At 40.1% G+C, this 11,890-nt stretch overlaps 2 protein-coding genes across 4 annotated transcripts; one reads left to right on the forward strand and one right to left on the reverse strand.

Annotated features, from left to right (window-relative positions):
* The first annotated feature begins 1,586 nt into the window (after positions 1–1,586).
* LOC100136240 (neutrophil cytosolic factor 2) lies at positions 1,587–7,970 on the forward strand. Its single transcript, NM_001124504.1, is given in 15 exon segments — positions 1,587–1,821; positions 2,062–2,144; positions 2,508–2,616; positions 2,870–3,004; positions 3,238–3,345; positions 4,665–4,724; positions 4,894–4,937; positions 5,568–5,712; positions 5,849–5,914; positions 6,112–6,184; positions 6,293–6,336; positions 6,475–6,626; positions 6,721–6,832; positions 7,001–7,118; positions 7,273–7,970. Coding segments are annotated over 15 exon segments (1,515 nt in total). The 5' UTR covers positions 1,587–1,647; the 3' UTR covers positions 7,365–7,970.
* Positions 7,414–11,890, reverse strand: dph2 (diphthamide biosynthesis 2). 3 transcript variants are annotated; one of them, XM_021562492.3, is made up of 7 exons: positions 11,821–11,890; positions 11,318–11,475; positions 11,086–11,198; positions 10,119–10,339; positions 9,189–9,878; positions 8,821–9,009; positions 7,414–8,634 (listed from the first exon to the last, which is right to left on the reverse strand). In XM_021562492.3, the coding sequence occupies exons 2-7, from the start codon at positions 11,465–11,467 to the stop codon at positions 8,498–8,500; spliced, it is 1,500 nt and encodes a 499-aa protein (XP_021418167.3). In that variant the 5' UTR covers positions 11,468–11,475; positions 11,821–11,890; the 3' UTR covers positions 7,414–8,497. The 3 variants fall into 3 exon arrangements, with proteins under 3 accessions (XP_021418167.3, XP_090055524.1, XP_090055525.1); XM_090199398.1 differs by having other exon boundaries at positions 11,808–11,864; XM_090199399.1 differs by lacking the exon at positions 11,821–11,890 and adding an exon at positions 11,678–11,817.

An 11,890-nucleotide genomic window follows, 5' to 3' on the forward strand; every position in this document is an offset into this window, starting at 1 on the left:
TACTCCAACACCAGCAGAAGATCACTGGGCCTAGGCTACTCCAACACCAGCAGAAAATCACTGGGCCTAGGCTACTCCAACACCAGCAGAAGATCACTGGGCCTAGGCTACTCCAACACCAGCAGAAGATCACTGGGCCTAGGCTACTCCAACACCAGCAGAAGATCACTGGGCCTAGGCTACTCCAACACCAGTTGAAGATCACATGGCCTAGGCTACTACAAGAAGAAAGCCGAGTGATATCTCTGTTCTTGGTACAGTAGCTGGTGCCGAGCTGGCTGTAGGATGCCTAGCCCATGTCAGGACTGTCAATGCATTCTACTGTATGCAGCAACATCTGTTTTCATACCTGTCTCACGCTCACAAGAAATGTGTAAACAGCCCCAATGCTCTGTCTAAACATTATTATAAACTGGGTGGTTGGAGCCCTGAATACTGATTGGCAGAAAGCGCTGGTATATCATACCGTATACCACGGTTATGACAAAACATGTATTTTTACTCTTCTAATTACATTGGTAACCAGTTTATAATAGCAATAAGGCACCTCGGGGGTATATGGCCAATATACCACAGCAGATATCTAACTCCATACTACTACAGTGCCTATTGACTTAAAACGTTTTATGGGTCAGATGGTTTAGATCTTTTCTTCTTTAAGGTTGCAGCCCCTATCATTGCCAAGCCTATCTCTGACCTTTTTAACCTGCCTCTCCTCTCTGAGGAGGTTCCCATTGCTTGGAAGGTAGCCACGGTGCGTCCTTTATTTAAAGGACTGATCCTAACTGTTATAGACCAATAGGCCAATTTCTATTTTGCACTGTTAATCAAAAGTGTTGGAAAAACTGACTGGCTTTCTTGATGTTCATACTATTCTCTCTGGTATGCAATCTGGTTTCCGCTCAGGTTATGGATGTGTCACTGCAACCTTAAAGGTCCTCAATGATGTCACCAAAGCCCTTGATTCTAAGCAATGTTGTACTGCTATTTTTATTGACTTGGACAAAGCTTTTGATACAGTAGACCATTCCATTCTTGTCGGCCGGCAGAAAGTATTGGTGTCTCTGAGGGGTCTTTGTCCTGGTTTGCTAACTAACTCTCTCAAAGAGTGCAGTGTGTAAAGTCAGAACATCTGCTGTCTCAGCTTCTGCCTGTCACCAAGGGAGTACACCAAGGCTCGATCCTAGGCCCCACGCTCTTCTCAATTTACATCAATATCATAGCTCAGGCAGTAGGAAGCTCTCTCATCCATTTAAATGCAGATGACACAGTTTTATACTCAGCTGGCCCCTCCCCGGGTTTTTGTGTTAAATGCTCTACAACAAAGCTTTCTTAGTGTTCAACAAGCTTTCTCTGCCTTAAACCTTGTTCTGAACACCTCCAAAACAAAGGTCATGTGGTTTGGTAAGAAGAATGCCTCTCTCCCCACTGGTGTGATTACTACCTCTGAGGGTTTAGTCATGTTTATTTCAAATACTATCTTTAGCAATGTTGTAGCCAACACCATGAACTGGTGGAAAAAAAATCAATTTGTCATCATCACACTTCCTGCCTACCTCCTTGTGAGAAATGTGTCAGTCTACGAAGAGTGGTTCCACTGTTCTCATCTCTCCAGATCACTGTAGCTAATTTCCCTGATTTGGAACAATGTCATTTGTGAATACTCTAAAACAGTGGGATGAGGCAGTGGCCTGTTTCGAACGGGGGGACTCTGCTGCTTCCCTTGGAACATTTCTGGACATCCAGGAAAAGAACTCCAAAATCTTTTTCAACGTTGGATGTCTACATTTGATTAATAAGAACCTAGATGCAGCTGAAAAGGTATGGCAGTTGTTACCAACTTTCATCATTCTTGAAAGACAATCCTCTCTTTCCCTGTTTTACTGAAGGAATCAGACTGCAATTAAGGTTAATAGTTACTATCACATTGTAATGACATGTTCTTTTCCCAAAAATGCAAGTCACAGAAAAAGGGGAAGTGCCGTTATAGTACACAATACTTGTGGTAGCCTACTATTTCATTGGGAGGAAGTCACTGAGTTTCTTCTGAATATCACGCAGGCTTTCGATGGCAGTATCGGAAAGGATGGACACTTGGCTGTTGCATTCTTTCAAAGGGCATTGACATTCTACAAAAAAGAGAGGCAAGATAAATCTATCATATTAGGGATGGGATGTGATTGGATGTATTATAATAACACATTTAAAAAATAATCCCATACTTTCAAATGGCTTAAAATGAATAATCAATTCACAAACATACACAAGTTATAAAACAAGTTATATCTAGAACCTAAAAGGGTTATTTGGCTGTCCCCAAAAGAGAACCCTTTGGAGAACCATTTTTGGTTCAAGGTAAAAAGGGTTCTACATGAAATCCAAAATAGTTCTACCTAGAACAAAAAGGGTTCTACCTTGAACCAAAAGGGTTATCCTATGGGGACAGCCAAATAACCCTTTTGGAACCCTTTTTTCTAAGTATGGATTTCTCTTCATTTTGCCTGCAGGTATGAGGAGTCTTTAGCTGATTTTCAACATGCCTTCAGGGAGTTGAGGGGGAACCAGCTGATTGACTACAAACCTCTTGGTCTGCGATACAAATTATATGCTTGTGAGGTGAGTCCAGATAAAGACATGATGGAATTCTTGCCAGTGTAACAATAATTGGATGTTGAATATTTTATGTGTATTTTAGTGTCTGCACAGCAACCTGTTCCAACATCACAGTATGTACACGCAGAGAACAATAGCTGCAGTGCATAGGTGGGTGTTTCAATGTAGAGCACTTTGAAACCTGGGGGAGAAGTGCTCTATAGCTGTAGTTTTAATACAACAACAACACTTTTTCTGACTGGTATCACTCCCACAGGTACTGCACAACATGGCGCTGGCCCATGCTCAGCTGGGTCAGTGGGAGAAAGCCAAAGAGACCATCCTGACTGCTCTGAACCTCAGGACTGAGGCCAAACTCAGCCACATTGACAGAGGTCTGGAGTGCATCCTGGTGAGTGGCCCTTTACGCCTTTTTCACATTATCATGTCGACCCAAACCATACTGTGCTGGATTGGATTGTTCTTTTTTACACTGTTCATTTCAGCAACTATAGTGGATGAGTAACCAAGCCAGGCAGCCCGGTTCAGTAGTGTGAAAAGTGTATCAGTTATTATGCATTTTCACTGTGTCTGATTGTTCAACAAAGTTGGTGATCCTTTGTAAATCCTCTGTTACTCCTTTAGAAGCAGAAGGTGTTTGAGCCAGTTGAGGTCCCGGCGAAAGTTGTGTTCAAGCCAAACAAGAACTACGTGGCTGAACTGGAGAAGAAGGACTACCTGGGCAAGGCCAAGGTATCCATTTAATCTCTCTCTCAAAATAAAACATACAGTGCCTATAGAAAGTCAACACTCCCTTGGATTTCTTCACATTTTATTATATTACAAAGTGGGATTAAAATTGATTTAGTTGTTATTTTTCATCAACAATCTACACAAAATAATTTGTAATGTCAAAGTAGAAGAAAAATTCTATATTGTTTATAAAGATTAATAAAAATCTAAAACCACTAACATACCTTCATTAGATAAGTATCATCTAGGTCATCTACAAGTCTTTGCTAGGTAAAGCCCCACCTTATCTCAGCTCACTGGTCACCATAGCAGCACCCACCCGTAGTACGCGCTCCAGCAGGTATATCTCACTGGTCACCCCCAAAGCCAATTCCTCCTTTGGCCGCCTTTCCTTCCAGTTCTCTGTTGCCAATGACTGGAACGAATTGCAAAAATCACTGAAGCTGGAGACTCATATCTCCCTCACTAACTTTAAGCATCAGCTGTCAGAGCAGCTCACAGATCATTGCACCTGCACATAGCCCATCTGTACATAGACCATCCAACTACCTCATCCCCATATTGTTATTTATTTTTTGTGCTTCTTTGCACCCCAGTATCTCTACTTGCACATTCATCTTCTGTACATCTATCACTCCAGTGTTAATTGCTAAATTGTAATTACCTCGCCACTAGGGCCTATTTATTGCCTTACCTCCCTTATCCTACTTCATTTGCACACACTGTATATAGATGTTTTCTATTGTGTTGACTGTATGTTTGTTTATTCCATGTGTAACTCTGTGTTCTTGTTTGTGTCGCACTGCTTTGCTTTATCTTGGCCAGGTCGCAGTTGTAAATGAGAACTTGTTCTCAACTGGCCTACCCGGTTAAATAAAGGTGAAATAAAAAAAATAAAAAAATAACTTTTTAGTTCTGAACTAATATATGATTGCCTTAACAAAGGGTGTGAATAGTTACGATTATATTTTCGTTTTTTAATTTTTATTAATTTGTACAAATCTGCAGAATTTCCTTTTCACTTTGACCAAAAAGTACAATGAAATACACTTCAATCCCACTTTGTAATGCAACAAAATATGAAAAAAGTTCAAGGGGGTGTAGAATTTCAATAGGCACCTTATCTTAAACAGGCAAAATGTTGCAACTTTGTAGATGTGTATATAAAATGCATGTCAATTACTTGGATTGAAATGTGCAATTTACATTTATTGGGAATAGCCTTGGGTGTTTCTTTAGGATAGCTATTTGGCACTTTATTAGTAGGCATTTCATAAAGTATTGTTTCATGTTGAACCGGTTTTATTCTCTATCCTCAGGTTGTTTCTTCCATCGTCTTTCAGGATGATTTCTCTGGCTTTGCTCCGTTACAGCCACAGGTGAAGTAACATATGATTTGATATGATGTTTTAATAGTGCCTTAAAAATGATAAACCATTTTTTTAAACGAACAACAATTAAAATACAAACTATCAACAATTAAAATTGAAAAATGAATTGAGGAATATTCAGTGTAATGGGATGTGCTATTTTTTATGGTGAGAATAGGTTGAAGAGGTTCCTACCAGACCAAAGGTGCCTGAAGTTCTGAGGTAAAGTTAATGTGCTCTTGATGTTAGTTCTAGCAGAGACTGTGGGGCTGGTTTGACACTTAGGGCTCGATTCAATCCGTATCACGGAAGTTCAGTGTTATATTGCGATTTAAATGTAAAGTTAGGCTAATTTCCGATTGAGACGACATATACCATGAATGCAGTCGACGTTAACTCGGGAACATTGCCTTTAAATTTCTATCGCGCTGTAGCGCAGCTCTACAGATTGAATTGAGCCCTTGGTTGTTGTGATTGCCAGAGTTTAAAGGAATAGTTCATCCAAATTACAAATTGGTTTTCTTACCCTGTAAGCAGTCTATGGACGAGGTATGACGGCAATCCATGCTTTGGTTTAGATTCCCTCGTATTGTTTCCACATGCTAACATTTTAGCATTTGTGGCACAAATCCCATTCATGTCATGGGAGCTATAGAATATTTTTTTGCGCATCATGTCCAAATCATCTGAAATTATTTTAAATTGATTGGAAAGCTTTTTAAAAAATTATGCGTTGAAAATGCTAATATTGGTCCCATGGCTTGAATGGCATTTGTGCCAAAAATGCTAAAACGTTAGCATGAAGAAACAGTGCCGGATATCAATGCAGGATATCTCTGTCGCCCCCCACAGGGCACTGGAGGAGGGTGAGCCTCACACTGTCCTCTTTGAGTTTGTCCCTGAGACAAGTGACGAGTTAGCTGTGGTGCCTGGCAATATCGTCTTTGTGCTGAACAGCGGAGAAGACAACTGGGCATCTGTCATCTTCAATGAAAGAGTACGATTAGTTATTACATCGAAAAAATGCTTGAATTAAAATGTGCATCTATTGTTCTCATTATGCTGATAGACACTTGATTGAAAAATATAAATACTATGTGTTCAGTGAATTCATTTAACCTTCACATTTTTAGAGGGGACTTGTTCCTTATAATTTCCTGGAGCGTTTGGAAATAACCTTATCATCTAAGCAAGATCAGGTACATTTCTACCATCTATTTAGTGTTTTTTCCTCATCACAAGATGACATTGACTAACACCTGTGTGTGTCAATGCTGAGCTATAACAAATTGAAAATCCTTTAAGTTGCAATCCCCAAAATTCTGGTAAATAAAGCCTACCCTTCAATTGCTATGTTAATTGATTCCTCCTACGTGGGTTGATTGCTTTGTTGTAGGATGGGACAGACAAGGATGACATCCCAGCTCCACCTAGACCAGAACCACTGAAAAGACCTAAAAGAAAATCTGGTGAAGATCTGTTATGTAAAAATACAGAATGGAAGTTGTATAGTTAACATTTTCATTATTTGCTATGCAACAAATAACTTTACTTTTTGGGGGGTATTATTGTAACAGCTTTGGCTGCTGAAAATCAGAGCATTGGGGACACAGAAACGGAGGTATGAGAATTATATAAAATAGATTTAAATACATAAAAAAATGTACAGTATGTAATATCCAATGTAGATACCAATTGTTTTTCAGTACTCTACGTGTACACATTTCAAATATAATTGTACATGTATTTAATTCCCTAGTCTTGCCGGATTGAAGAGTCATCACTGTGTGTAGTGAAAGTGCACTTCACATACACCATAACAATGTGCATGGTGCCTGGACTTCCCTACACAACCACTCTGGAGAAAATCAGTAACAAACTGGGCCTTCCTGCCATGGCAATCACCTTGAGGTATGGCACTGTTTAAACATTAGCTTCAAAACTTTAATTCAACATTCATTACTGTTACAAAACCAAGCTCAGGGATTTCGTGTTCTTTCTCAAGCTATGCCCACTTAGATTCTGGTAAAATAGTGATTGATGAGGACACGAGGATGGAAGATGTTTGGAGCTGTGTCCACAATGGTCGTCTAACACTGTGGTGTGATCTCAAAGAGGTAATGTGGTCGAACAGTATATACAGTATTTAATGTCATAAGTTGTTTGATATGTAGACTTTTAAGTTACAAATGTAATAGTCAACTCCTAGAAAATGAGTGTATGGGATATAAAACTTGACTGACAAGTTCGGGTACTTGTTTCCCTTATTTCAATCTACACTACAGGGTATGAGTGAGCAGCTGCAAAGCCAGAATCAACTGATGGCCCTTCATTCCTACGAGTCTTCAACTCCAGAGGACCTCGAGTTCCATCAAGGAGATACCATCTTACTTCTCTCCAAAGGTGAGCTAATTTCTCTCATGCAGGGCACCATTTCAACAATGCAGAAATCTGTTGTCAGTGTTAATTATCCTGTTATTAGATGATATATTGGAAGAGCTATAACCTACTGTTGTCTTAAAATACAGAACTCCCATTTTCATGACTTTCTTTTCAGTCAATGAAGACTGGTTTGAGGGACAGTGCAACGGGAAGATTGGCATATTCCCAGCATCCTTTGTGGAAGAAGTTTCCATGAAAGATAAATAATATGATCAGAACAAAAGTCTAAGGAACAATGACTGTCGAGATTGTGGGATTTGTTATTTCTACTTTGTCTTTGTTCTGGATACCGTCAACCAACCATCAAAGAAAAACATACAGAAGCATAGACACAAAGTCAGATTTCTACATTTACATTGAGGGAAGACATTTAGGTCAGAAAAGTCTACCTAAGTAAGGACTTTTCTTCACTAGGCTGATATTTACTGATTTATGTGATGTTATTGTTAAAGTATGAAGTTTTAACTGTTTTGGCAGGCACAAATCAAGCATGCCCTGGTTTTCTACGTATATGAATGTAATACAGTAGTATGTTTTTAATGATTTGTTATGTGTATGTATCGGACACCAGAAATTAAGTTTCCTCAGGAAAAATTTAGTTCTGCTAAGTTATTTTCTTATGTCATTGTTAAACAAATTAAACATTGGTTATATAGCCATAGACTATTCTGAGTTCCAGTTTTAAGACCTTTGGTATACGTGTACAGAGCACAATTAATTTAAACTATGACTGATCTAAATAGCCTATAAATGACCTATATATAGCCTATAATGATTTGAATGAAAATATAAAAATCAGACAACTTGAATATCTCTCTTTTGTATATCTCATTTGTGATTTACAGAGCAAAAAGTTGTTGAATAAATAATAATAATTATGCGTATTCACAACAGTGATGAGTACATTTAAGTCCAAGCATGTGGTCTCACATTTTCAACATTCTATCTGTTACATTTAAAAAACAGCTAAACTTCTGTTATACTGTGACATTCATCACATTCAAACCACTGCTACACTAGCTGCATATTTCTTGACAGGCATTTATTTTTTCAGACGCAACTGATCTATAAACTTTCATACACGTATGCTTCAGAAAAAGCATCCATATAACAAAAAGGTGTGATTTTCAGTTCTCCCTCCACACTTCAGTGTAGCAGTAAAAAAAACAAAGTCTATGTTGACGTGACTCACGCAAATATAATACTCCTGATATAGCTGGTAAAGCCTTAACTTAAATGGGAAACTGTTGAGCTATGACGCAACATAATATATTGATTGATATTATATGTATAACATTTGCAATGGACTAATAATCTGGATGTGATGAGTGCTTTCATGATCAATGGTCCCTGTCAATCGTCGGCTCCTCTTCGTAGGCAATGGCGATGCCTTTCCTTCCCTCTAATGCTTTCACCACCGGTGTTTCTCCCAGTTTCTGCTCCAGTCCCTGCCAGCTACGACCCGCCAGGAACGTGGCTAAAACAAACGGATGAGGAAATTATGAAAATTGTAACTCAAGAAAAGTTACCACTCAACAGCATCTTTATTAATGGTCTTGCAATCCCAGAGTAGAGTTTAAACCCCAACCCAACGGAGCCTGTCCCGATTCTGTGAATTTTGCCTATTTTAGATATTTATGTTTGTTCTTCCGATATATCGTACCAGCTGTATTAGCATTGGCCACAGTGAGCGCCTGGTTCCGTAGGACGAGTGAAGAGTCGTGTGAGGAAGACACTGGCTCACTGGACGAGAAGCGGGTCATTCGTAAAGCTCCGGTGATGAGGGAGACATCAGTCTCATCACCGTCCTCGAGATCGTCAGGGTTCGCCAAGGCCACATGCTTAGATCCACCTACAACAGGTTTTACTATTAGTCTTGATACCTATGGCCTGGTCCCAGAGCTGTTTGTACTGTCTTGCCAACTCCTGGCTTGATGACATAAACAGATCTGGAACCAGGGTAAAACACCAGGTCTATTCTTGCTCACAAAACTTTAATTCAGGAACAAATCAATGTCAATCAGATCCTACCTGGAAGCAGATCGCGGAAGTCTGTGACGTACTCTCCTGACCATTCCCTTTTCTTGTTGCAGGCCACCTCCATTTCAAAGGGGGTCACGACCGGTTTGTAGAACTCACTGGAGTCCAACAAGGAGTTCTCAGGACATGCGATCAGTACATAAATGTCAATCTCAAGAAAGTTAGCCAGTTTGGCCACATTCAGTTTCCCCATGGCAAACATGTAGCTCTTTTTCCCTGCTCTGTGGATGGTTTCTTTCAGCTGCTCGATGATGGTGAGGTAGTTTGCCACGCCAAGTGTACCCACAAGAATGCCCACCACACTGGCATCCTTTGCCCTCTCTATTGCGTAATATCGCTTCATCAAAGCTTTGTTGATACTGATCGACTCAGTCCGACCTGTCATTGTTACAGGGTCAAAAGAGCAGAAAGAGCAGCGGTTCCAAGTCATCATGAAGTTTGTCATGGTTGCACCTTCATGGCCGATAAAAAACACACTGTAGTCCTCAATGGTCAGTCCAGATTTCAAGACAAACTGCCTTCCGAACTGTTGAACGACTTGATCACCGTTTTGACACTGAGAACTGCTGACATTGTGTTGTCCATGTGTTTCTCCGTGACTGTAGCAAAGTTCTCCGTCCACGTGAAGGGTTGAGGCGGAAATGTTCGGATACTCAGATGACAGCAGCGCCAGAAGATCGTCTGAGGAGAGACATTATCATGCTATAAACCAGTATTAAGTAAGTTGCTAAAATACGTTGAAACGCATATCTCGTTTTAATATATTTCTAAAACTATGTTGCAAATCAACCTGAGGAAAAAGTATAAATCGCTCACATTCCTTTGTAAGGATATCACAAACTGAAAGTTACCCGTCTTAAAAAACATTCACACAATGGGACAAAAGGGACATACATCATTGTGTGAAGCTGAAAGGCTTACCATTAATGTGATCATAGTTGACATCGTACAAGAGGATGACGTGACTCTGTCTGTTGGGGTATAGCTCTCTGAAGGAGGAGACACACGTCTCCAGGACCACAGGTTTCCTCTCAAAGACGTACATCAGAGGGAGTCTTCTGGATGGGCTGAGACAAGCCCTCCCGTAGTGTACGATGCAGTCTGCGCCCACATGCTCCGCTGCAACTTCATCTACACAACAACTGGAAATATCAAGAGTATTGACAATAAGGTTATGGTGACAAATGTCAAATGATAAAACAAATAATGGCCAAAATAATGCTTGCAAATAGAACAGAATAAAACTATTGTCCATCCCGGATGGACATTTTTCTTTGGCATCACCTTCCATTAAAATAATCAAACACATACATTCTCACATCAGACACATTTAAACCAGTCAGTCCATCATGCTGCATACACTAACAACATAGAGGATATCAATACATTCACTCACAAACGACCACTGTCCCAACTGCATTAGATAGACAAGTAAATATACCGATACAATTTACTTTGCATCCAACTAATTAATTTTAGAACATGTTCTTCTTGGCCATGGGCATTCTGAAGTGCCGGCCAGAGGAAAGCCTCTTTAACTGAGGGTGTAGTGGGTGGGAGGGGTCGCCAACGACAGCCAGTGTCTTCCTTTTGGTTGTCTTGTGGAACAGAATGCTCAAATGTGCCTGTGGTCGACCAATTACTTTGATGGCTGTGTTTACTATTCTGGTCAGTTTGCTATTGCTCCTCACGCTCAGAATACCATACCAGACTGTCATATTGAACGTGACGATGCGCTCCCCCAAGCTGCTGTACACCCACTCCAGAACATTCTGGCTGACCCCAAACCCCAAAATGCACCAGTCTCATTCAATAAGAAATAATTAAATACGTTTACATTTTCTATCACTTTCATGTTTTTGATAATAACACAACAATGTTTTCCTACCTGCCATAGGACGTGTCTCCAAGGATGAATAGTTTTGCTTTGGTTCCCTTCTCAATCTCTGCAGCAATTGCTATTGAATCAACCAGCACCTCATCTGGAAATTGCAAGGCAACCTAAAGCACAAATGATTCATAATTTTTACACACACACACACACACACACACACACACACACACACACACACACACACACACACACACACACACACAACTGCGTTGTTGAACCCTCATACCTTTTTGAACTGATGATCATTGATGAAATGGCATGTCGCCTTTATCTGATAATGCTCATCTAGATTCCCACAGTGAACATCCTTCTCTGCTGTTACGTCCAGCACGCGCTGAATAACCAGTTCACTGTTGGTGCTGAATGCGTCAGTCATTGTAACATCTAGGAATAGAAAATAGCTAGTGGAATTAACATGTCATCCCAAGGACCACACAATCACCGGATGCACTTCGTTGAAATGTAGCAAGAAAATAATGCGGCTACAACAGAACATGCATATCTGTGTATTATTAATGTGTGTCGATACATGCTACTGTACATCAAGCTAGCTAGCTGCGTGCTAGCTCGTAAATGATGACCCAACGTGATGTCAAATTCAATATTTTAGAGAGGTGACCCAGGCATAGACAGTATTGGATGCAAGTTTTCTCATAAAGACATGACCACCAGAATAAAGTATTCGTCAATAATTCAGATAACAAATTATATCTGACAGGCTAAGCTTACGGGTGTAGACGCGTGTAAACACACGTGTAGGACGACAGGAAATAACTTCCGGGTTGTTTCCGTCACATTT

This window comes from Oncorhynchus mykiss, chromosome 15, assembly GCF_057628025.1.
Source record: "Oncorhynchus mykiss isolate SJ-2025 chromosome 15, ASM5762802v1, whole genome shotgun sequence".
NCBI lineage: Eukaryota > Metazoa > Chordata > Actinopteri > Salmoniformes > Salmonidae > Oncorhynchus > Oncorhynchus mykiss.